Source organism: Hyperolius riggenbachi, chromosome 2, assembly GCF_040937935.1.
Source record: "Hyperolius riggenbachi isolate aHypRig1 chromosome 2, aHypRig1.pri, whole genome shotgun sequence".
Taxonomy (NCBI): domain Eukaryota; kingdom Metazoa; phylum Chordata; class Amphibia; order Anura; family Hyperoliidae; genus Hyperolius; species Hyperolius riggenbachi.
The window spans coordinates 447531166-447558833 of NC_090647.1; the positions used below are offsets into that span (position 1 = coordinate 447531166).

Sequence of the window (27668 nt, forward strand, 5' to 3'; positions counted from 1 at the left end):
AATAATGACTGGCATTCTATACCTAGGACATTTTGAATTCTGTTCTTACATTTTTATAGTATTTTGATGATTACTGTCATGACACTTTTGCATAATCTCCGTCTTTTCCTTTCTCATATTGTTTTACTACTACAGTTGTCCACTGCATTACTGATCAGAGGCCCAATGAATACAGAGACTTTCCAGTGAGAGAAAATGTACGCAGATAAGTAGTACATGCTCTGCATTGCCAGTGATGGTATTGCTGCAGTACTCGCCCCCACCCCTTGCTGTTCCCAACGCTATGACTCATTGAGAAATAAACACACAGACACACTGCAGCTTTTCAGACAACTTCATGTATTCAGATTGATTTGTTTTGCAGCAAAGTGTACCAGAACTGTAACAAGCGGAGTGTGGTGACTGAGATCAATGATGAACAGTACAATATAAATAATGTGCAACATCTTCATAGCCAATCATTAGCCTAGACTTCTGATATTCATTTCTAAGAACCTGTGGTTGCCTAGTAAAATGACTGAGAACTGGGATGGAAATTATCCTTGTCACATACATTTAACAAAATAGGGTTTTTTTTTTTTATTAACCGCATTAATGAGAATGGGGCCAAACATTAGGCGCTAATGACATCCCTCAGTGACACATGGGTTCCTGGGACTTCATGTTTTTTCCCTGTAACTATGATCATTGAGAACAGACGGACATTTGTATTAATCTGAATCTCATACTAGTATAGACTTCCTTATCAGAAATAACTGTTTTCAAGTTGCTCATCTGTAAATCTCTTTTCTGTCTTGTGTCCTGTGCAGAGCTGGTGCTACCGGGGGCAAAAGCTGGACAAGTGCCCAGGGACTGTGATAGTCACAATAGAAATACTGTACAGTATTACATGTAAGGGGCCTCACATTGATTTTTCCCCAATGCCCCACTTTACATAAAGCTGTCCCTGGCCCTGTGTAAGCCCAGAGTTGATAAAGGATGTTCATCCAACTGCTAGTTACCGGTATTTGCTAGTCTTAGGACAGTTCCCTCTTCAGCCCAGAGAGAAAGACGTATTGCATAGGTAGTTCAAACATCCTCTGCTGGAGGGGAGGCGCAAACAAGCAATGTGACAGAAGGTTACCTCTGATTATTAAGGCTATACTATTATGACACTTAAAAGTGTGTGTGTTCAGGCTCATCCCACTCTCTGCTGCACGTTCCGGCGTTGGTGCAGCATTAGGCAAATTGTGTATGCAAATTTAGCTTGAAAATGGACCAACTGAACACCACCTTGCTGGGATTTGGTTGGTACATTTTCAGGGTGCAATGAATTTGCATAATCCTGCATCACGGCAGAATTACTTGCAGATCACTGAACCTATCTATTCCTGACTACACACTTCTCCAGTAAAGCAGAGACTGCTTTATTGTCATGTGGAAGGGAAGTAGAGATGGCTTTGCTCAATGCAGAGGCTGGAATATAATCGGGTGGGTGGGTTGGGGGAGTGGCTATGGTTGCTGCAGCTGGGCTTTCATAGGTAGAAGCTTAGATGCAGGAGGACCCATCACGTATTTTTGCAGCCTTCATTTTTAAAATCACCTGCAGCATCTTGTAATGATACAAGTTCATGTATAGTTAAAGGGTTTCTATGTTTAAAAAATATAAATAATGGGAAATAGGTGGCAAAAAACAGGCAGCACCTTATTAGACATACGTAAACTGATGTTGGGTTATCGCTATGGATCTTCTTTTTCTGACCACTTTGTGGTGATGTGGGGCAGTCCTCCTTCTAATGACCCCCACCAGCATTTCACTTGGGCAGCCACAAATGTGGTGAGCCCTGGAGGATGGTATTGTCTATGCTATTTTTTACTCAGAGAATTCGCAATAGCTCATGAGTAGCTGGGATCTGCTTTACAGCATGGGACATCAGTTTACATATGGGAATATCACAGCTGTTACCTTATGGAGCCAACTTTGTATATCATGTTTTAAGTGATTTCATAGTTGATAAAATATCCAGATTATGGCAAATGTCTATTCATGACTTGTTATAGTTAGAGGCGCTATACAAGTGTTAATGTCTAAGAGGTGTATAATATTCTGTACCATCATGTCGCCTTTGCATGTCTCCTCTAGTCCAGAGCCTTCAGACTAGCATCTCCATGCCCAAGCTGGTCTACCTATATACACTATGGGCCCAATTCAATTCACCTATTCTAAATTCTCTCCCTGGTGATATTTTCATACTTTACTAATAAAATGCCTTTTCAGCCACCAGCAAGCCAGAAAATACTCAAAATTATTTTGACAGTACCTTTTCTCTTACTTTTGGTACTTTTCAATTGCAGAGTGCTGAATGAGTTATTTTAAACATCAAATAAAAAGTACCGTATCTCCTAGGAGAAAACATCGAAAAAAAAGTGAATTGTATAAGAGCCTATATGTCAGAAGCTTTACCCATAAACCTTATCGATGTCACTTAGACAACACTCTTCCACTGATTGAAGTGGATTTTCAACAATAATGTTCTCACATTATTTATCTATATACTGTATACAGGTTTCAGATGGCAGCTAGATTTTGGCATAACAGAAAACTGAAAAATCATTGTTAAAAAAAGATCTGTAAACATGCATGATTGGTTTATCCAAGCACACATGTTCATGGTCAATGGAGATGGGATGAGGGGATTATACAGTAGATATCCTCTCTGTAAGCTGTCGTGGAGGAAAACAACAAGAAAATATGAAAATACAATGTGGTTGTTGTTCTTCCCAAACAGGGTAAGCCAAGGTTAGGTTTTCAATCCAGCAGCTGGACTGGGTATCAGACATCGAGTAGATGGGGAGTATTTGTTTTTCCCTGGCCATGCACTCAAGACACCTTTCCCCTACAATTAGAACCCCCTCAACCTGAAAAAAAAGAATACGCCCCTATATTTCCAATGAGATTCCAGTTATGATACCTAATGGTGCAGCTGAACCAGCTACTGTTGTCCTCTGGAAGGCGGCTATCATGCCTTGCTGCACTGCCTTCAGGGAAGGGCATGCATCTCACACTACCACTCATCCTCCTCAAACCCCTTTGCTCTACAGGAGGACTTGTGGTCTTCACAATCTCCTTTCCAATGGGAAATGGAATGGACATACAACAGAGGATCGCGGGAAGCATTACAAGGAATTGAGGAATGTCATGGAAGGGGACATCAAAGTTGAGGACTGCCATTACGTAAACATGGGGTGTGTGTGAGAGGGAAAGGGGGAGAACTATCCTTTAAAGCAAACCTATCACAAGTTTGAGCATTAAAAACTAAATATATAGTTAAAAATAATGCAAAGGGGTGGGTACCTTCATTGAAATTCACATATCAAACTAAAAAGTAGTTCCAGAGATGTGCTGCTGCAAACTCAACTGAGTTCAGTTACTGTGCTTCCCTATTGGTCAAAAAAGCCACCCATTACAAGACCAAAATGAGGTGGGACCAGCTTAACTTCTACAGCACAAAGTGACATGTGCACATTACTCCACCAACCTGTTTCTCCAGAAAACTAAGGACTGCACTTTATTAGCCATGTGCTCGGGTTGTATTACTCATGTTTATGACAAGCACATTCCTACATGAACAGTGCAGTGTAAACAGGATATAGGGCCTAGTTTGTAAACGTTAATGTACCTGTGGAGACATAGCAGTAACCTGAATATGTAAGTTGAGAAGGGGGCCTTATGCCTGATACACACCATGCAACTTCCCATTAGAAAGATGGATCGAAACAATTATTTTCAACAGGTCGGTCTGATGTCTGTCCATTTTTCTGATCGATTTTCCGACCGCTTCTACACAAAATCGATCAGAAACACGATAGGAAATCAGATCGGACCTGTCGGAAATAATCGATTCGACCCGTCTATCTAACAGGAAATTGCATGGTGTATACCAGGCATCAACCAGCCACACACAATCCTGGAGGGCAGTCTTTAGGGAAATCTTATCACAGCTAGTATGAGCTCAGCTAAGCTGAATGGAATTAACAGATTGTTTAAATAGAGGCTCACCCCTGATAGTTGTTGGTAACACAGATTGATCAGTTAACATTATCTTCATAAGAAAAATATACAGCAATGCAGTGATTGTTTTGTTCAATAAAGCTGACAAAAACACTGCGGTTGATTTTTCAGTTTCCTATTTCTGTCAGATCTATGTAGAGTATAAATGACTAGAAAAAAAAAATCAGTGGCTATCTATAACAGGAAGATACACAATAACACTGCCCTCTAGTGTACAAGAACAGCATGGCCTGCAAAATCCACATCCTTGAGATTTAGCAAACCTACATTCACTATTTCATGGAATGACCATGGCAGAAAATGAAATGTCAAACCTAAAACCTGTTCACAGTCGTGTATGTACCCTTTGCGTAACATCTTCTTCATATGTGATATAAGGCAAAAATGTGGACTATTTAAATGTGCAAAAACTGCTTCTACAGAGGAAACTGAAGACGTATGGATAATGATGTGAGTAGCATGGCGAGAAACATGAAGTGCACTTATAGAATACGGCAAGCCATAGAAAAAAGCATAGGAGGAAAGCCTTAAATAGCCTCAAATATGTTCAACTAAGCTATTGGAAATGCTAACACACCCCAAGCTACACATCTATAACAGGAAACATATCACACTGGCCTTTAGGCAAACAGCCCACTGGTAAATATGTGATCATGTCTGGAGGACAATTGTCCTTTTAGGCAATACCAAAAATAAACAGATAGGCTGAAACCTAAGTAATATTGTTTTCTGCTGGGGTTTTATGGAGATCCCCAATATGTGCTGCAAGTTAGAAAGTGAGCTAACAGTAAACAATACAGACATCTGTATGCTGGTGGTTTCAAAAAGCTTCTAACCCATCTATAAGTGCTACACGTGTAGACAAATCACAATGGAAAAAAACCAAAGCATGTGTTATTTTGTGTAAGACATTCAGCCTACATTACAAATTCTTCATTGATGAATACCCAAAAGCACAACGGTCCTGATAGAGAATTACCAGGAGACCCAGAATGCTTTGGGCAAACAGAGAAAAACCAGTAAGTCCTTCTTGGCAACACGAACAAGTGATCATGGATGACGAGCCCAAGTCACGAACATTAGGATATGTACAGATAGCAATGCACAGTCTCAATATACATACAGGTATTTACACAAGGTGCAGAAGGCTCCTTCATACAGGAAGTTGGAGAAAAAGGGCGTCATGCAGATGGAGGTGATGAAATGACGCCATTGAAAAACAACTAAATTCTGGCTCTTGACGTAGCCTAGTGAGCGGCAGACAGAAAGCCTTGTACATCATTACCAGTGACAGTTCAAGGACCATTACAAGCTAACTAAACTCAGTAGGCACCCAATGGAACTGCAACATTGTATCTTTGGATTCCCTTCAATTCTTGCAAGCGGTGCCAGCAAGCTTGAACACAGCAGGCTCCCTCATTTAGCACAGATGTGGGGATGTGTTATCCCCAATCCTTGCAAGGTAAGCAACATGAGTTCCCCATAAACACAACAGGGAGGGTATCTGCATCCACATAGTTTCCTGATCATCAAGCAGGTTATTCCGGGTCCTCTGGATGGGCGTGCAGAGAACTCTCTCCTCTTCGGTAAATTTCCCAGAAGCCTTGTTCCAGCTGTTCAATGTGTGCGCTAATGGGGAGCTGCAGATTCAAGTGCCTGAGGAGTGAATCCAGCCAGAGGTGAAGCTGCGAGAAGCTGGGCCTGCACAACAACAATCAGGGAAAGAACACCGTCACCTTCCAATAATCCACTGTTCATCAGTACTTACACAAAATAGCACAAAACCACATCAAATACAGTGTGGAGGGGAATTTTTAAATGATTATTTGATAGCATGCTGTTCTAACACACAAGCAATTGCACAATGTAGAAAGAAGCCACCAGCAGATTTTCAATGATTACAGCCTGGATTGGCATATCACTCTCCCCAGTGGTATAAGGCCTCTTACTTGCCTTCAGAAAATCCTATTCTTTGTCAGAGGAAAATAAGAGTATGGTGTGAATTCCACTGAATTCCATGCCCAATTACTGTGATTAGTCTTACTTACATCCAGCACGTGTGTCCTCTGCTGCTTTAGAACTGGAACCCACTAGAGCACTTTTTTGAGCGTTTAGGGAGCGTTTTAAATCGCTAGCGATTGTGCTGTCCATACTCCAATTCTCCACCCACTGGCTTCAACACTTTCCTCCATATACCCCTATGAGGAAGGAGTTGAGTGGCATTCTGGCCACACCCATTTCCTATGTCGTGATTGGGAAGGGGAGGCAGCGTTCAAGAGGAACTCCGGTGAAAGTAATGTAATAAAAAAAAGTGACTAAATCATTTATCAATAAATATTGTAAAAATGAAGCCGTGTTTGAACATTGTAAAATATTTCCTCTTACTGATTTACATTATGACATTTATCACATGGTGACTTTTTTACTGCTGGAACGTGATGTCAGTAGAAGGAGATGTTCCTTACTTTTTTAGCAGTTGGAAACAGCTGTTATTTCCCACAATGCAACAAGGCTCCCACAGTGTTATGTCAGGACCATGTTCCTGACATCACACTGGGGGAGGGGTTTCACTACAATATCAGCCATACAGAGCCCCCCTGATGATCTGTTTGTGAAAAGGAATAGATTTCTCATGGGAAAGGGGGTATCAGCTACTGATTGGGATGAAGTCCAATTCATGGTTACGGGTTCTCTTTAAGTGGCGGCTTGGCTGTGCCATTCGTCTCAGAGGACAGTGTAGTACAACCTTACTTGTGCAGGAATGCATTATGCATCTATCAGTATTGCAATCTATGGTGTTACCTTGCATAATGAAAGCATTTGTTCATTGCCAGTGACCATTCACAGCATGTCGGCCTGGACATCCCCAGTGATGTCTCGGCACAATGGCAAAACAGTGTGAAGCATTGCTGTTGCCATGGCACCAAGCAATGCAGACACACTGCTGGCTTGAGAGCGCATATCCGCCACTTTGCATTCAGAAAGTACTGCAGGCGCGGGTAGTAGGTGTGTGGCATAGCACATACTTATTGCTCTTGCGGGCCTCCCCTGCGATTCACTGTGTTCTGTATGGTGGGTGTTCCAGCACAACATGACGTGTGCTTTGCGGTCATCGAGGAGTGTTTGGAGTAGCATTGTCCCTCCTCCCGCCATTGCTGCACTCGTATATGCACAGTATGGCCACACTCATACATGGTGGAGAGCAAAACCACCAGACCATAAACAACATGCTCTTGTTGGATACGTTCAGAGGGACTCTACACAGAAAGGATGGCCTTGTGGATGAATCGGGAAGCCTTTGGACTATCCAGATGATTCCTTTTACTGGGATTTCTAATTTTTTTATTTTTGCCCCACCACAGGTTAACTTTAATCATATTCATAAAGTTATTTTTTAAATTCTCTTAAACCTGTATAAACAAGCAACATTAAAACAGAAGGCATTTGTGATTATTCAGATTGGCGTGAGCTTTGATGTCTCCCATAATGCATCACTGCTGAATATGCAAATCATCCTTTGTTGTCCCTGTAAGCTAACCACACCTCCAGAACTGCTGTACAAGGGACCAAAGTATGAAATACTGCAAATGAGAGAGAAAGATAGAGTTGCGCCTTCCCTCCCCCCTCACATTTTAGTGTTGTTGTATATAGTCAGGTGAACCTGGACAGAGCACACACCTATATATTTCTCTCCAGTTTGCACCCAAAGTATGAAATTATAACTCTGAGAAGCTCAGTCAAAAACAGAGCTGTACGGTTGCGGATCAGTGAATAATGACGCACAGCGCCTATGCATACAAATGGCGCCGCATTAAAAAGATACGCTTATCGTTATTTATCGTTAGTATTGCATAATAATGGCGCACAGGGAAAAAAGAAGAAAAACGGCACACACTAACGTTATTTATCAATAGTGCCGTTCATTTGCCAAACAGCAGACGTTATTGCCCACAGTAATGTTATTTATCAATAGCGCCCTACATAAGCCAAACTGCAGACGTTATCTAACTGCAAAACGGTGAATGGATTTAATGTAACACTGTCAAGGTTAGGGTTAGGCACCACTGGGGGGGAGTCTTAGGGTTAGGCACCATCAGGGGGGTCTTAGGGTTAGGCCCCATCAGGGGGGTCTTAGGGTTAGGCACCACCAGGGGGTGATTAGGGTTAGGCACCACCAAGGGGGTGGTTAGGGTTAGGCACCACCAGGGGGGTGGTTAGGGTTAGGCACCACCAGGGGGGGTCTTAGGGTTAGGCACCACCAGGGGGGTCTTAGGGTTAGGCACCACCAGGGGGGTCTTAGGGTTAGGCACCACCAGGGGGGTCTTAGGGTTAGGCACCACCAGGGGGGTCTTAGGGTTAGGCACCACCAGAGGGGTGGTTAGGGTTAGGCACCACCAGGGGGGTGGTTAGGGTTAGGCACCACCAGGGGGGGTCTTAGGGTTAGGCACCACCAGGGGGTCTTAAGGTTAGGCACCACCAGGGGGGGTCTTAGGGTTAGGCACCACCAGGGGGGTGGTTAGGGTTAGGCACCACCAGGAGGGGTGGTTAGGGTTAGGCACCACCAGGGGGGTGGTTAGGGTTAGGCACCACTGGGGGGGTTTAGGGGTTAGGGATAGGTACAGAGAGGGTTCTGTGTGTTAACGCTAAATAACAATAAGGCTTTAACGTTAAATAGCGATAAGCGGCAAACGAATTAGCGGCAACACCGTGCGCCATTATTCGCAGGTGCCATTTTCAGGTGGATCCCCACGGTTGATAAAACCTGAGGTCCGGTTTACAACATGCGGCCTCAATAAGCTAATCAGCTGCTAGTCTAGCATCCACGCAAGAAATCACACAACCTGAGAAATAGAGATATAAAGGAGAAGAAGACAGTTACCTTTTTTCAGGGTCCAAGTCACAGCATAATACTGCACTAGGAAAGAAGCCGGGTGGACATTCTGTGGGACAGTAACGATCCAAGAAGGCACATACATTCAGCCCAAAATCCAAGGTGCGTGGGAGATAATCGGGGTCTGCATTTACACGGCCAATTATCTAGGTGGAAAAATAGATATATTACGGATAACAATTCATAATCTTTGTATAAGGTATACAGAATATTAGGAAATCAGTGATGAACACTCGTTTATGTGTAAGTATGCAAGCACGTTGGCATGTCAGAAGAAATCATTCAACAAATGCCGATCGGTGGCCGCAAAGTGGCCCCCCCAGGACCTTTTAGCGCCGATCATGTCCTGGGGGTGTAGATTAGCGGGGATAGCAGACGTGGATGCGCGCGCATCCCCCCGAGTTATGGAGCTCCGCTCCTTAAAAAGCCTGCCAGCCACGATCGGAGCTGGCAGGCTATGAAAAAAGAAAAAAAACGCAGCAAATGCTTGCACAACACGGCGATCGAGTGCAGTGCTGTACGGGGGACAGCTCTGTCACTGAGCTCCCCCAATGACTGACTCGAGTATAAGCCGAGGGGAGGAAATGCAGAGGTCTAAAGTAATTCTTTTGCTAGTCATACACATTACAACAAGCACCCAATCCTGCCACTGACAGTACCCCACAGCATATGCAGTGTGGTTTACCTGGTTTCAGCATCAGAAATAATTCCTATATCTATATATTGCTGTAAATTGCTGTGTAGTCCCATTATCCCAGTGATGTTTAGCCTACGCTGATTAGCTATGTGGAATTTTCCTCCCAAAGAATTCTGGAGACCAGGTATATTTTGAACTTGCTTTGGAAATCTCAGAAACAAACATTCCGCAGAGATCACTTGACAGGACTAAAGATGTTGCCACCTGTGATAAATTTTGAGTATGAATCAGGGAGAGGAAAGATTTTACAATGGGCGATCACTGACTAAGCAATGTTATGCTTTTACATTATTTTCACTACTGTTCCTCTTTTAATTGTTTTCCAAACTCTACATAACTGTATATTTCTCAGATGAGTCTGTCAGTACTCATACACTTACAGCTTCCAAGAGGACTTCTAAATTTCCTTAGCTATGCATCTAGTCAACGAAGGGCATGGTAGTAGGCCTGTGGGCACACTCACATCAGACTTGGACACAGAACAAACTCAGAAACGTCTTGGAGGCAAGCTGCTGTTCTGGATCTTATACAAACAACTTACTAATGCCTTTTGGAATAAACAAGGAACCAGGCTGCAGATAGACTATAGTGACTGAACAGCCAGTCTGAATGCTGACAAGTACCTTACATAGATAACCCAGCCCTAGAAATAAATATCAGCTGTATGCTGATTGTCCCCCTTGCAGTTTGCAGAGCGATAAAAAGCGGAGCGTGCTTATTTCACTCACCACCAGTCCCTCCCTACACCTGAATGCCCAGAGCAGAGCAGTATGAAAATTGCCGCTGTGTTCCCACCCGAGTGTAGGCATAAATGATTGCAGACCACCGGATATATACAGCATGGTTTCACTGGATTTTTAGTGATGGCTCTGTCCCCCTTACCCTGCCAGAGTGGAGCAGCATGTAAATATCAAGCTTAATGCTGATATGATTGTCCCCCTTGCAGTTTGCAGAGCTATAAGCGTGCTTGTTTCACTCACCAGAGTCACCACCAGTCTGTCCGTAGCTGAGGGGATTCCTCTTCAGCTTGTCCTTTACAGGCTCATCTCTATGATGCCCTCTAGAGGAGCTTCTCACTACGTGTCATAAAGAAATGAGCCTGCAAAGGAAAAGCTGAAGAGGGAAATCCCCGCAGCTATGGACGGACTGGTGGTGAGTGAAACAAGTACGCTCCGCTGCTTATAACTCTGCAAACTTCGAGGAAACAATAAAATCAGCATTCAGCTGATATTTACATGCTGCTCCACTCTGGCAGGGTATGGGGGACAGAGCCATCACTAAAATCCTGCAAAATCATGCCGCATATGCGGGTAGCACTCGGGTGGAGACTCAGTAATTTCCACACTGTTTCGTTCTGGAGGGGAGACGGGGCACAGTGATGGCTGCACATCTGATATGGTGACCCGAGTATATGCCGACCCCCACTTTTGGGATACTTTTTTAGCCCCAAAAAGTCGGCTTATATTCAAGTATATACAATATTTCTCCACATAATCACCATCTTTATTTAAGCATTTATCATATCTCTACTAGGTTTTTTAATCCCTTTGTAGTAGTAGCTTCACACACCTCACCTATGTGTTGGCGGGATTGAAGGTTATAGGTTAAAGTGGACCCAAATTAAAAATACAAGATTTCAGAAATAAAATCTATTTTCTAAATTATAATAATAAATTGCAGCCTTTTTTCAGCTGCATGATGACAAATATAAAATATTTTACATTTATTGGAGGAACCTGTAACGATTGCGGGTTTCTACTTCCGTGGTCAGCGCACAAGACGCGCGCTGACACAGCGGAAATCCTCCACAAACGTGTAATTTGGAGAACCCAGGTTAGGTGCAAAGCACCGGTAGAGGGCAATTCCCACCAGCAGATGGAGCTGTGGAGTGCAGACGATCACAGCCTCTGCACGGCCACAGATGCCAGATGGGAATTCTACAGATCAAGGCAAAGTAGGGCACGATAGCCCTCCAAAAGAGAGAGCACAGAGACAGACTAAATGTGTGTTCCCCAATCTAGTCGCCACCCAGCCACGGCGAACACACATTCGCAGAAACGAGAGTGGGAACGCAATCGCAAGAGATGCGATAGCCAGAAGTGACAGAAGGCAGAACCGAGCAGAGTACGAGAATAGCAAAGGCACAGCAAACAACAATGAGAAGATAAAGAAAATAACAAACGCTAGCTAAATGCGAACACCGCACTCATTCGCAACAGCGAACGCGTTTCTGCACGATCACCACTCGTTAGGCGCCCAGTGATAAGCGTGCCACCCTAACTGACCAATGACACACAAACACGAAATAGAGAACGCAAACGCTTGCTAACGGTTACCTCACTGAGCCTACAGCAAGCGTTTGCTTTAGACAAGACAGACAGACAGGTGGGGCTGCCAGTAGCAACTGCTGCTTAGCACCCCTAAGGCAGAAATACAGAAGGAGGCACTGCCACTACCACTAGGGCAAGTGCGATCCAGACAGATAAACTGAAGGGGCTACCAGTAGCAACCGCTGCTCTGGTTAACACCCCAAAGACAGAGATACAGAAGGAGGCACTGCCACTACCATTAGGGCTAATGCAATCCAGACAGATGGAGCAGCCAGTAGCAACCACAGCTCTGGCCTACACTCCCAGACAGACAGAACGATTCCCTGTCGACTGCCGCTGGCGACAAGGCAATCGAGACACAGAAGGAAGCACTGCCACTACCATTAGGGCAAGTGCGATCCAGTCAGATGAACAGAAGGGGCTACCAGTAGCAACCGCTGCTCTGGTTAGCACCCCCAGACAGACAGAAAAATTTCCTGTCGACCGCCGCTGGTGACAGGACAAACGCAACAGAAAGACAGTACAGGCAAAACAGATAATACAATCCGACTGCACTAGAGGGAATGCCCAGTACAGTCCCAAGAATTACTCTAAGATAATCTTTAACAAACAGGCAGGGCTGACACTCTAGGAGTGTTTAGCAGTAACAAACCATTCAAATGACCAGCAAAGGATTCTGGGAGAACATGGTATTTATACTGCCAGCCTTCAAAGGAGGCAGCTAGGCAATCTGCATAACAAATATATGCAAATTCCTCAGCAGCAGAGCAGGTCTGAAACTAGCAAAGCAAAGACAGGTCTCTTTTCCAGAGACCTGCAGCCCTCAGACTTAAGGAATGGTCAAACAGCTGTCTGCCCGTGCAGCCAGCTGAGCGGATCATTACAGAACCCCTCCCTTCCTTTCATATTGCTGGAGCAAAATCTGGCAAACTGGTGGAGTAGGTGGTGTCCAGCAAAGGAGGAATTGCAAATGGCTGCCCCCTGTATAACCCTAGTTATGAAAAGAGAAGGGTGAAAAGCATGCGCTGAAATGCTCATAGGCTTGAAGGAGTGTTTATTTATCTTTGTACGTGTCAGAGTGATGCAACTAAATATTTGGAATTAAAAAAAATTTGGTTTGGGTCCGCTTTAATGCTGTTGAACAAAGAGTTACCCATGTTCTGCAGTCATGTGACAAACAGTGCAGGGAGAGAAGAGCTTAACCTAAGAGGTGCAAGATAAACTACAATGAAATGCTATCTTGCGTGGCAAGTAGAAGCAAATGGCCGTTACTTTCTGGATGACCCTCGTACTTCTCATCACCCTGCTATGTCTGCAATAAGAAACCACTTCTCACTACCCTTTTATTTAACCCTTTAATATAAGAGCAAATGCTGTATCACACACTAACCAAGGAGGAACTTGACAGGGATTAATGACAAAACCCTGCAGAGCTATAATGTTGGCCACAAAGAGTTTATCTATGAGCATTATAGGGAGGAAGTTGGCAAGGTCAGGTCATCTTTTCTATGTTCCCAGTGAAAGATTGTCTGATGCTCTATCCCACCTTTTCCCTGACTGCTGACTGTGGGTGATGACGGGATAAGGGGGATGACTTTGGATGGCTCACAGAGTCTGGTTAAGTCTAATCAAACATCATTTGATGAGCATAGAGGAAAGTGTTTTCTGTTTTGCTAACCAAACCAGCCAGACCATAAAAATGAATGGTACAAAACTGGCATACATTCCATATACGATAATATGCATGAGAAACTATAACTAGGGTTTTAAACAATGTACATACCTCACACAACACAATGCCGAAGGAGAAGACATCAACTGACTCGTCATAGATTCTCCCTGCAAGAAGAGTAAGCAGAAAATCATACAAAAAGGTGGTTCCTGGTTATAAGGACACTAATCTTACATTATCACATAGCTTATTGTTTTGTTAATTTTAGTTCCATTGCTAGATAGCTCTTATATTTTACCTAACTTGTGTTGCTAAGGACATCCATTTAGTCATCAGTAACGCCAATAGCTATACTGACCTCTTAGATTTGAGCCCCTTTATTGCGGCTTGCTAATAAGGTCTATAAGATCAGCCAACCAGAAACAATAGCTAAAATGTACATGTATATTAAAGGGGAACTTCAGCTAATTAAAATGTTAATTAAAATACTGTAGATAGGTAATATAATCTCTTACCCACCCTGTTTTAAAAGAACAGGCAAATGTTTGTGATTTCATGAGGGCAGCCAACTTTTTCATGGGTGCAGCTATCTTTTAGGCTGAAAGGAGGTGACAGGGAGCATGAGACACAGTTCCAACTGTCCTGTGTCCTGATCACCCCTCCCAACTGCGCGCACTAGGCTTCAAATCTCAAATTCCCCCAAAAAATTTACACCACAACAGCAGAACGAGAACAACATCAGAAATCCCATCATGCTTTGCCTAGCATCAGGGGAAAAATGCCTAGGCAGATTTCTTCTGTGCAGCTAAAAATGAGGCTTGGGTAAGAAAAACAAAATGCTGATGCTGTAAAACAGTTAAAGAAACACCAAGCCTTTTCAGTGCTGCTGAGTAGATTTTTAGTCTGGAGGTTCACTTTTTTACAGACATGGGAGCAGAAAACAAAATATTACCATACCTGTGTGATTTATTTACTACAATTTTTCACTAATGCAAAATGGGTAAGAGGCCTGGTAGAAAACCCCTGAACTCATTAGCCAAGCAGAGGTGCTGGAGACCAGAATGCTCCGTTATCTAGGTGACCAGACAGCATCATAAACGAATGTCTCTCATCAGGTCAGGTGGTGCCCAGAGTACTCCTGTATCCAACAGATGTTGACACAGTGCTGTGTGAAAGATGATGATTCACTCCAAACCTTTTGCCTACCACAAGGACTCCCACCACTGCTGACAGTCATAGCAGGCTAGTGACTGCAGTTGTGGGTGTACCCCCTTCTTGCTGGGTCTTTATCTGCACTTTATAGCCCCTCTGACTGGCCCATTATAACGCTGGTGGGAAACTTTTTTCCACTTATTTAAGCAGAAGAAAATAATAGCAAACAAATCCAAGTTGAAATAAGAGATAAAACAGGCATTAAAGATACCAGGGAAGTTTAATGAATGAAGCCCCTAGTGAGCTGATGGTATATAGGATAGGATGGATAAGAATAACTCAGTAGCACAGGCTTCTGTAAACAATTCTATTATTTCTTATTTCTGGGCTTAAATTAGGATTCCATGCAAAAATTACATTTTTTCTCCAGCAAGACAATCTCTGCCACAAGTCTGTAGGGAAGGGAAATCTAAGAGCAACAGGAAGGATGTGATTATAACAGTTTTCAAGCAGGGATCAGCACACACTAACTATTCTATTATCAGCATAAGGCTCAAGTAAAAGCTTATTCCAGACATACTGGAGCATATAAAAATGGAGCTTAAATCAGTATGCTGCATTGTTGATCAGGATCCTATTTTAAGACATTTTTAATACAATTATAAGTACACTCACAAGTAAAGTGTTATCTTTTAGTTTCAAAAGTTTTTATTAACAAAAAATGTCATTTAGCACATGGACAGTAGAAGGCAAGAAATACCCCATTTGTGGGGCAGGTCATACTAATAGTACAATGAGAGAGACAGAAGTAATGTAGCACATTGTAAAATCTAAGGTAAATGAACAATACCAGCAGTTTAAGGACAAAAGAAGGCAAACCTTGAGCTACAGAGACATTTCAGAGGTGGCCACTGACCGCAGGCTCAGGCTGTCCACATAAGTAAGCCTTGGCTGCCATGTTTTCAGGAATACTTCCATTGTAACGTTTACTACAGCAAGCAGTTTTTTCACAATGAGAATTTCTATAACAATTTTGGTAGTAAGGTCTATTGCTAGAGTAGGTTGCCGCCATTGTCTGGCAATATGAAGTCATGCAGCCTTATCGACGTGTTGAGTCAACCAGCCTAAGGAATCTGGGACATGGCTGTCTCAAGATGAGTGCCCAATAAAATTTTTTGGAGCAAAAGCTTTGGGTAACAGGGCAATACCACCATATATGGGTTAATGTGCCTTCCGGAAAATTCAAAGTAGAAGCTTGGTTTGAGTAAAGCTGAGTCAGATTGTATAGAGCAGGGGTGCCCAATGCGTCGATCGCGAAGGACTGCTGGGTAGATCGCAGCCGAGTATTTAAAATACTACTATCTAATTGTGCTGCTCTGCTACGCTATGCAAAGCGGCACGTGACAGCCAGGAGACGGGAGAGGAACAGCCAGTGAGAGCCTGAGGCCCCTCCCCTCGAGGATGCACAGCGAGAGGAATCAGTGGGGAAGATTGAATGCTGGAGACGGTGTGTGCACGGGGCTCCAGAAGGGGATGAAGAGAAACTAGGCAGGTCGTTAGAAAAAGCGGAGAGCTGCCTGCAGAGAAGGGTGAGAGAATCCACACAAAGAAGTCTCACCCTGGTTGACATAGGTCTGCAGCTGCTGGCTGATCACATTGTAATTAGTTTACCAGCCAGCAGCACGCTGAGATGTTTGCACAAATGTGTTTGTAGGACTGCTATGATGTGTGATGAGATAATAATGGATCCTATCTGATAAGGATCTCTGATAACGTATTGTAAACAGTTCAAAGGAATCCAAATGTAGCATAGCAGCTAGCATGTGCATTGAACCTTTGTCTGTACTTGATTTGATTTGTATTATTGGACATACAAGTACAGTTTCACTTGATGCTTGCTGACAATCAGGATGGGGGGGGGGGGGGGGGGAGAAATTGTACAGCTGCCCAATTATGCTGCAATTGGAGGGGGGGAGATATGTTGGTAGATCTCTTGGGCTCGATCATTTTAAAAATAGTTCGCGAGACGAAAAAGTGTGGGCACCCCTGGTATAGCGCATAGCCAGTGGTAAATCTGCATGACAGAGAAAAACTCAGAGGGGGGAGGGGGTCAGCTGACAAAATTGCTCCCAGGTGGGGGTACTGTCATCTATTAATAGATGTTTAACTAGCAGAAAGTCACAAGACCTTCCAGATAGTATAGTACCTGATTTCCAGGCCTGGTAGGAAACCAGGATTGCTGAAAATGGGGGCCAGGGGCGCATGGGATTGTATGTTTATCACAAATCTCAATCTATTCCACATCGAGATGAAATGGCTAGAGATAGTATGATTGTGAGAGGTAAAAACACAGAGATCCAGGAGCCCGATCTGGTGCAATATTGTTAGTAGATCAAGGTGGTGTATAAAAATTAGTAGAGGTTATACTCACAAGAGTGGTTTGCTAAGAGAGGCAACCACTCGTTTTCGCATGTGGAGAAGTACCTTGGTACTCTTGGCGCCCGGATACTCTGACAAAGTTACTACCGTGTTTCCCCGAAAAAAAGACACTGTCTTATATTAATTTTTCCTTAACCTATGTTAGTTCCTGGACGTAGAAACTACGTCCAGGAACCATGCGCGCTCCTGCGGCAGATCGCGCGCATGCACGCGCGATCCTGGCCGCGGTTCGTTAGCCAGGCAATCATTGAAACAGGCTATGGTGCCCGATCACTGATTCCTCTCCCCCGCTGAAAAAGCGACAGCTTCACTCGGAAGCTTCGCTTTTTCTGGCTGTAACGTCCCCCATACGTCTCTCTAAGCGTACGTTACGCTTAGAGTGACGTCATGTAAACAAACTCATGGCCGCCATCTTGTGGCCAAAAAGTAAAACTACAACTAAAAGTTAAAAAAAACCCTCAAACACACATTTGCATTATAAATCTATTGTTTACATCCCACCCTCCCAAAACTACCCAAATAAAATGTTTAATATAAAAAAAAAACCATTACTATTAAAAAACAAACAAACATGTAAATATTTACCTAAGTGTCTAAACTTTTTAAATATCAATGTAAAGATGGAATATTTCTATACTTTTTTTATTTTAAACTTGTAAATAGTGATAGATGCAAAACGGAAAAAATGCAACTTTATTTCCAAATAAAATATTGTCGCCATACATTGTGATAGGGACATAATTTTAACGGTGTAATAACCGGGACATATGGGCATATACAATACATGAGTTTTAATTATGGAGGCATGTATTATTTTAAAACTATAATGGCTGAAAACTGAGAAATAATGAATTTTTTCCGTTTTTTTTTTCGGATTTTTCCTGTTAAAATGCATTTACAGTAAATTGGCTCTTAGCAAAATGTACCTCCCAAAGAAAGCCTAATTGGTGGCGGAAAAAACAAGATATAAATCAGTTCATTGTGATAAGTAGTGATAAAGTTATAGGCTAATGAATGGGAGGTGAACATTGCTCAAGTGAAAACGACGGAACGCGAATGGGTTAAAAATATGTGCTAGGGCTTATTTTTGGGTAGGTCTTATATTTTGTGGTGGTAGGCAGATCCCCCTTTAGTATTTAGCTAGATCTCCCCAGTATATAGCCAGAAACACCTAGCGCATACCCACACACCCTCCCACCCCCCAGTATATAGCCAAAAAACCCCTATGTAGCCAGTGTATATAGGCATATTCCCCCCTCTCCTGCCGCAGACACTAACACCTCTCCATGCGAATGCATGGAATTCAACTGACTCCACTTACTGTAGACATCCAGTACAATCGAGACTGTTGCGCTGCTGCCCCTGTCAATGTACCTCCTTTGTTGCTGGCCCCTTCCTCCATAAAGTCAGATACCCCTCTGTTTTCGCTGTGCATAATGCAAATATCAGATCAGCGGGTAAGAGCAGATAAACTTGTACAGTATCATCGCCGCCGTATACAGGAAGTGATCTCAGTTTACTTCCTGTATACGTCAGCACTGTTACTATACAACTTTAGCTGCCTTTCCCCACTGATCAGCATTATGCACAGCGTATGCTGTGTATCCAATTCGCTGGAGGAGGGGGGCCAGCAGCAGGGAGGTAAATTAGCAGCAGTGGTGGTGTGGCATCACGGCGGGGGGTGTCTTATTTTCGGGGAATGCCTTATATTTCAAGCATGCTTGAAATATAAGACCTGTCTTATTTTCGGAGGATGTTTTAATTTAGGGGAAAGACGGTACCAGGCACTGTTATTGACCTGAGGAAGCGTCTGATGCTGTGAAACGCGTTGTCTAGTGCATCAATAAATCTGACTTTTTATCTTGAACCTTTACTGGTTTTTATCCAAAATGGGACATCTTTAAGGTAGGATAACCTTATGCTAATATATTGTTGGATACTACCATTTATAATGATCTACATAGGAATATACCACATCCCCCTTTTTTCCCCGGGCGTCTCCAAATCCTATCTTAGAATATTATTGGCTGGAGATAGGGGAGGCAAGAGATATTCCATAGATCACATTAGGGCAGGAAGTTAAATGGAGTCACTAGGTCATTTTCTATTTGGACCCAGAGTGGGGCATTATTCTTAGTGTGTATTGGAGCCAACTGGGCAATTTGTGCTGTGTGATAGTAATTAAAGAGATCTGGTACCTCAAGCCTCCCTGACTCTGTTAATAAACATGATTTTCTTTTTGATTCTGCTTCTCCTGCCTCCCCAGGCGAACCTGAAAATAAGGGACTGGAAATCCTGCAATGATCCTTGTGTTAAGGAGATCGGAAGGTTGCAGGATAGATATAAGATCCCAGGTAGTAGGGTCTCCCTGGCCACCTGGATCCATCCCATTTAAGAAATGGAGGAGGAGAGCCACACTACCATATCCTGCTTGAGCTTAGCTATCAGAGGTTTATAGTTTAAAGAGACTCAGACATGAGTCTTCCTGCTATTCTTTACTTACCCGGGGCTTCCTCCAGGCCCATAAGCATGAATGTGTCCCTCGCCGTCCTCAGTTCAGCCGCAGTCAACTCCCGGTATGCGGCTCAGTCGGACTCAGTCTGACTGAATGACATCAGCCGGGGCCATCTGTGCTTGCGCAAAAGGTCCACGAATGCCTAGAAGGTCCACCGCTGACGTCACTGAGCCGCTTACCGGGAAGATTATGGCTAAACGGAGGTGCTGAGGAGGAGGGCAAAGGACACATTCATGCTTATAGGGCTGGAGGAAGCCCCGGGTAAGTAAAAAAAACTGCAGGAAGACTCAGCTCTGAGTCTCTTTAAGAGAAGAGATCCAGTGGCTTAGGAGAGATTTTGACCCCAAGACATGTAATAAAGGTTACAGTAGATTTTAAAATCTGAGTACTCTGTTGTAGACATTATTATTAACTGCGTTTTTATGACATGATACCCTATAGATGAGCTCACTGCACAGCCATCTATTGTTCACTGTGTACCTCTATTTAATAGTGCTACTTCCCTGTCACTGTTGTAACTTAGGGCCATATCCTATTCAAGGTGATAAGTAGCTTGCAGATGCGAGCTACTTATCACCTTGCCATCGCGCGAGGATTACCGGCAAACCCTATTGCCCATATCTTTCGCGCGATGGCCGACCGTTAAGGAGCATTACTCAGGCGAAAGCCTGAGCGATGCTCCCTATTACCGGGCGATGGGGAGTGAGGTTTACGCTGTGGTGCTGTCCATCAGCACCACGGCCTCACTCCCCACACATGCGCACTCGCCCGCCGAACATCGCCGACATCTTCCGCCGCAGCATCTGGGGGTCTCCTTTAATAAGGAGACCCCCAGAGCTCCCCGTCGGGTCGCCGCACACTGTAGAAGCTCCCCATGTAGCTGCACCGGCACCCCTGTTGGCATACATACCGCCGCAGATCACCCGACACCCCATAGCCGCAAAATCCGTTATGTAATTACAGTGTATCCGACACTGTAATTACTGTGCGCATAGAAGGAGCCCGGGCAAAGCATCTTTGAATCTGCAGCCTGGGCTCCCCATTGGTCCGCTGTGTGAGCCATTTTATTGGTTCAGACAGCGGACCAATGGGGAAGCTAACTCTGAAACAATTGAGGAGGAAGTGGAATGTTTCTACATTAGAATCTTATCGTGAGGCACAGGTCTTGCCTTGGGGTATCAGGGAGCGAATTATCCCTGCAGAACATCTAAGAAACGCACGCTTCCTCCCCAAGTGGAAAACAGCTTGCTTAAGCCATGGCTTTGTAATTCTGGGTCTGATTATTGAAGAGGAGACCATCCAGTTGGATGAGATTAAAGAATCAGTCTCAGCAAGTATAAAGGAGTTGGATAACTATAAGGATCATCCACTTTTCGTAAAATTGAATGGTTTACTCAAGGGAGAAGTGGAAAGAATCCAAAGGAGTATCAAAAAGGACAAACAGGAAAAATATAAAAAGGACATTAAGGAGTGGAAGGAGGGTGAATATTTTAATTATCTTCCGGGTAGACAGCGTTCAAGGTCACGAGGTCGGGGTGGCAAGCCCAGTGAGGGGGAAGAGGAGGGTGGGGGATCCCCAGCATCATCAGCCTCCGGAAAATCTGTGGCTTTTTTAGGCGAAAGCGACACAGACAGCGACGCAGAAAAAGAAAAGAAATTAGAAAAAGGAAGAAGGAAAGGGAGAAAGAAAAAGAGAGAAAAGAATTTGAAACCTATATTAAGGGTTCAACCCCCAAGAAAGGGGAAGAACCACCAGTAAACATGTGTCATACAGATGAAGAGGTGGGTGGTACCATCAAATTAACCAAATTCATGGGGGAAGTACAAAATGCACAAATGAATGTAATCAATCTCTCTGATTTCCCACTTGGACCTGACCACGTTTCCCTCCTTAGTAAGGGCTTATCCTTCTCCCCAGTGCAGGGAGGGGATGAATTCTGTGTCCAAAAGGATTTTCAAATGTTTGTGAGACGCATTAATTTACGTGAAATGTATGATGGGAAGGATAGTAAGAATTCAGCTGATGCCAGAACTCAAAACCGTGAATCCTGTGAAATGAAATTGGATGGTTATTGGAGCCTGAAAGAACGGGAAATCCTACGTACATTAGAGGAACTTAAAGATTTAGGAAATGAAAATGAGCAAGAGAGAGAGGGGAAGGGGGAAGAGACAGGAGAGGTTGAACATGTTAAAGTCCATGTGGGGTCGTCCTTTATGCCTTCTCCTAATCATAACCAGACGCTAGGTATATTCACTGAATTGGTCTCAAAGGACCTTAAAAAACTACAATGGCATCTCCCCAGGAATGGAGACAATCTAACAAAGGGGGAACGTAGGGCCCTAGAAGACTTGAAGTCAGCAGAGGATATAATTATCCGGCCCAGTGATAAGGGGGGAAACGTGGTTCTGTGGTCCAAGGGGGAATATCTCGCAGAGGCAAAACGCCAACTGCTGGATGAGAACACGTATCAAAGGTTGAAATATGCACCATATGAACGAATAGTAGAGAGCCTAAACAGTTTGGTTGATGATGCTGGGGATTTGGAGATATTGGATGATGCTGAAAGTCAGTACTTGAGGGTTCAGTCGTATAGAATTCCGGTTCTGTACCTGATCCCCAAAATTCATAAAAATGAGAATAAACCCCCAGGACGCCCCATAGTAAGTGCTATTGGGGGCCCAACAGAAAGAATTGGGAAATGGCTTGATGCAAAATTAAAAACCCTGATGATGTCTCTTCCCTCGTTTGTTCAGGATTCTACTGATGTGTTGCGGCTCCTGGGGGAGCTGGAGCTTGGCCCCGGTGACATCCTTGTCGGGATCGACGTGGAGAGTTTGTACACGTCGATCCCCCACGAGGTTGGCATCGGGGCTGTCCGGTTCTTCCTGGAGGACGCATACCCGGATAACCAGGTCCACAACTCGTTTGTCGTGGACGCCCTGCGCTTTGTGCTGGAGCACAACTGTTTCTCCTTTGGTGACTCCCACTATAGGCAGGTGCGGGCAACGTCAATGGGCGCGGCCTGCGCACCTGCCTATGCCTGCCTTCATCTAGGCCAGTGGGAGCGCCAAGAGGTGTACCCTCTCCCGGAGTATGGGCAATTTGTCCGTATGTGGATTCGTTTTATAGACGATGTGCTGGTGGTCTGGAGGGGGAGTGAAGAAGAACTTGACTCTTTTATGAGTCGGTTGAACAGCAATGATCGTAATATCTCGCTAACATATACAGCGAGTAGATCTAATATTGCTTTTCTGGACCTGCACATTTGGAGGGATGGTGGTATGGTGAGGACCACCACCTTCCGCAAACCGACAGCAGGTAACACCCTCCTCCATGCCACCAGCCACCATCCGAGACATTTGAAGGATGGGATCCCAAACGGACAATTCCTGCGTTTACGCAGGAATTGTTCCCAAGAAGTTGATTTTAACAATGAGGCATTGGCCTTATATGATCGATTCAAGGAGAGGGGTTACCGACATGAAACGTTGTGCTCTGGTTATGAGAGGGCAAGGGGGCGCCCGAGGAAGGAGTTGTTGGAGACTGGAAGGAAAGGATGTAGGAAGATGCAAGATGTAGGAAAAAGTCCCCCACGATTTATAACTCCATACAATTCAAATTGGGGAAAGATCCGCGAAATACTGACCAAACATTGGCCAGTGTTACAGACGGATCAAAAACTGCACAGGATTGTGGGAAGCAGGCCCATGCTAGTTGCAAGAAGAGCACCAAGTCTCAGAGATGCTCTGGTCCATTCAGAGTACATCCCAAAGGAAAAAACCACTTGGCTAAATAAGAGCAAAACTGTAGGCATGTACAGATGTGGAAATTGTGTGGCATGTGAGAAAATGGTCCCTGCGAGAGTGTTTTGTGATGCTCAAAGGAGAAAAGAATGGAAGATTAGAGAATTTATCAACTGTAACACTGAGTGGGTCATATACAGATTAGAGTGTCCCTGCAATAAAGTGTATGTAGGTATGACCACGAGAAAACTCAAAACAAGAATAATGGAACATGTGTCTAATATAATCTGTGGACTACAGAAAAATGGGGAATATAAGAGCGCAATAGCGGAACATTTTTGTTTGGAACATAATGGTGATCCTGCGGGGTTAAAAGCCACCGGAATATCCCACATCATGCCAAATAGGAGAGGGGGAGATAGGCTCAAGATAATAAAACAACAAGAAAGTAGGTGGATATACTTACTAGGAGCTTTAAGCCCAGAGGGAATGAACAATGAGCTGGACTTTGCCCCTTTTCTGCCCTAAACAGTGATTAATAATTTATTGTGAACTCTGAGTGCATATGAATCTTAATGATGAGGGGATGTACACTGGAAGTACTTAATGCATAACAGCGAGGAAAAGGGAGAGGGGGACTTAATTTTGCAGGAAATGGAAGTGCTTAATTGATTTATGAGTAGAATTAATCTGGCTATATCTCAAAGGAGACGACTGAAGAACTTACCTGAAAGCATAAGAAACGTCAAGCAATATGATTATCAACTGTCTGTCCGGTGCTGAATAAAGCTATAATCTATTTGAAGTTACCAAGGTAACAGAGGGGAAGAGGAAAGTTGTCACGGTGTGAAACCCCGCCCCGAGACTGGAAGGAGAATAAAGAGGGCAGCCCAGCCAATCGTGAACCGCGCACATCCTGACGAAGCTCGCAAGTGGGCGGGCGCAACGCGTCGATGGGCGGGTGCAAATCCCGCGGCCTTGAACGCTCCTAACTTTCGGCAGCAGCTGCAGCAGCATGACTGGAGGTCGGCGTCAGCTCCCCGAGAAGGCTCCTGCGGACTGGGTTGAGCGAGACAGCTGACCACCGAGACTGGTTACTTGGGTGATGCCCTAGCACCTCATAGCAGCCCTATTGATGGCGAAATCCGGAGTTGAGACGGAAATCGATAGGACTTAAAGCTTATGGTGAGATCATTCCATACAAACGACCTAGCACGTCACTGCAGCATTCCAAGCTGAAGTTGTTCAACTATCTATACCTACACTCAACCTGTCTCCCCCTCTCTGAAGATAAGGACAGTTGGTACCGGTACCAGAAGGGGGTATGATTGTATGAGTGTTTATGGTATGAATTTTGAGTGAGCGCTCTATCATGGCCGTGTTTTAAATGATTTTAATTGGTTGGTCTGCAGTTGACATGTGAATTCCAAATAAAGCAAAATTTATAATTTTCTATACCTATGAGAGACCAGAAATTATTTATCTATACTAGCGGACCAATGGGGAGCCCAGGCTGCAGATTCAAAGATGTACACTGTAATTACACGACGGATTTTGCGGCGAGAGGCGTCGGGTGATCTGCGGCGGTATGTATGCCAACAGGGGCATCTGTGCAGCTACATGGGGGGCTTTTACAGTGTGCGGTGACACGACAGGAAGCTCTGGGGGTCTAGACCTGCTTTTTGCAGGTCTAAGCTAACGCTCATGTCTACCGCTAAGTATCGCTTCCGGGAGGCATGATAAGGGTAATTGGATAACGTGTTAAGAACTCGCTGGGCGATTATATCGCCCAAGCGACTTCTTTTCCACCTGGGGGGATCTAAAGTTTTATAAGATTAGGCGATGCCCCCATCGCCTATATTAAGAACTCGCCAGTGCTTAGCACTGGCGAGTTCATCAATAGGATATGGCCCTGAAAGGGAACCTGAAGCAAGGCGTATATGGAGGCTTTATTACCTTTTAAGCAATACCAGTTGCCTGGCAGCCTGCTGGTCTATTTGTGTGCAGTAGTGCCTGAATCACACCTGAAACAAGCATGCAACTAATCTTGTCAGAATTGACAGGAATGTCAGAAACACCTGATCTGCATATGCTTGTTTGGGGTCTAGTAGTATTAGAGGCAAGAGGATCAGCTGGAGAGCCAGGTAACTAGCATTGCTTAAAAGGAGATAACTATGGCAGTCTCCATATACAGCTTGCTTCAGGTTCCCTTTTACAAGAGAAATTACAATTTGGGAGTTGTTCAAGGATTCTATGGACAATATATATAAAACTGTGCAGTTTTAAAACATAAGGCTTTGAACATTGTTAAGACAGTAGTTTGTCTTTATGATGGAATTCTTTACTAGACATTACTAGCTCTGCATTTGCAGATGTGAATATGCTATGACAATTATCTTTCTCTATCTCACCATTTATCATTTCTGGAGCCATCCAGTATGGATTCCCCACCACGGTGTACCGTTTTCTTCTGTCTTTCCGCAGATCCTGGGCCTGATCTGCTATTAATCGAGCCAACCCAAAATCTGCAACCACCAAGCTGCCGTCCTATGTGGCAAAGAGAAAAAAGATCACTGTGTACCTTACATAAAAAGCACTATAAAACTTTATTTATTTGTCACTCACATGACCAGTAGCTGTCAGAGAAGATAACACATCACATCTATTTTATATGATACACATATATGCATTAAGTAAAGATGAGACAAACATTTTAGTTAAAGTTAATGAAGACTTATAATGAGAAGGATATAGAGGCTTCCAATATTATTCCCTTTGTTTCTTGCCACGCTTTCCATTGTCTCTCATGTTTTCTTGGCCTCTGGCCACCTTCTCATTTATCAAGTTACAACAGTCCCAATTTTCCAGAGGGACGTCAAAGCATCCTGCTTAAGGGCCTAGTGCACACCAAAAACCTCTAGCAGATCTGCAAAACGCTAGCGGTTTTTGAAGCGTTTTTTTCTTATTATTATGAAGCGTTTTGTGGTTTTGTGTAGCTTTTTTTGTGTAGCAGATTACAGATATTGTTACAGTAAAGCTGTTACTGAACAGCTACTGTAACAAAAACGCCTGGAAAAACGCTCTGATCTGGCGTTTTATCAAGCGTTTTGCGTTTTTCCTATACTTAACATTGGAGGCAGAAACGCCTCCGAAATCCAAAAAATGCTGCAGCCCGGGAGTATGAGTTTCTGCAAAACGCCTACCGCTCTGGTGTGCACCAGCCCATTGAAATACATTACCCAAGCGTTTCCACATCCGCAAGCGGTTCTAAAAACGCTACCAAAACCGCTCGGTGTGCACTAGGCCAAAATGAACCTCCAGACTAAAAATCTACTCAGTTGCACTGAAAAGGCTTGGTGTTTCTTTAACAGTTTCACAGCATCAAAACTTTGTTTTTCCTACCCAAGCCTCATTTTTAGCTGCACAGAAGAAAACTGCCCGGGCATTTTTCCCCTGATGCTGTGCAAAGCATGATGGTATTTCTGATGTTGTCGTTCTCGTTGGTTATGTTGGTGCAACTTTAGAAAAAAAAATTGAATTTGAGACTTGAAGCCTAGCGCTCGTAGCTGGGAGGGGTGATCAGGACACAGGACAGTTGGAACCGTGCCTCATGCTCCCTGTCACCTCCTTTTAACCAAAGATGTCTGCCCCCATGAAAAAGATGTCTGCCCCCATGAAATCACAAACATTTGTCTATTCTTTTAAAACAGGGTGGGTAAGATATTATATTATCTATTTATTTTAATTAACATAACTAATGTGACTTAATGGCAGTATGTTTGTTTAGGCTGAAGTTCCCCTTTAAGTGACATTGCAGCTGTGACATGCAGGGGACCATGCACTTCTACAGCCCTCTGTAAACAATAAGTTGTAATGGGCAACACTGAAATGAATAGGAAAATTTGCACATGCGTACAGCATGCTGCCTTTTCCTCAAGCCTTAATAACACCTTACTCACTATAAAGGGAACCTTACAAGGGGAAGTGCATTGCTCTATGCAAAGCACTCTTGTCCAATTTTAAACCCCAATGTTCTGATCCCAGCTGATCTGATAATATGTAATTCGGATTATTACAACTATGATATATACTGTATAACTATTATTTCCCTGGTTCCCTTCATTTGCAGCTCAAAGTTGTTTTTAAGTTTTAGCATTAAATACTCTTTTGGGATATG

At 43.8% G+C, this 27668-nt stretch overlaps 1 protein-coding gene across 2 annotated transcripts in view; it reads right to left on the reverse strand.

The window, feature by feature from the left end:
* Positions 1-322: 322 nt before the first annotated feature.
* Positions 323-27668, reverse strand: part of LIMK1 (LIM domain kinase 1) — a 179629-nt gene continuing 152283 nt past the window's right edge. For both annotated transcript variants that reach the window (XM_068270034.1, XM_068270035.1), the window contains 4 exons: positions 25903-26038; positions 13753-13808; positions 8931-9088; positions 323-5752 (listed from right to left, as the gene is read on the reverse strand). In XM_068270034.1, coding sequence (XP_068126135.1) covers positions 5590-5752; positions 8931-9088; positions 13753-13808; positions 25903-26038 — 513 coding nt within the window. In that variant the 3' untranslated portion in view covers positions 323-5589. The remainder of the gene's footprint in view (positions 5753-8930; positions 9089-13752; positions 13809-25902; positions 26039-27668) is intronic.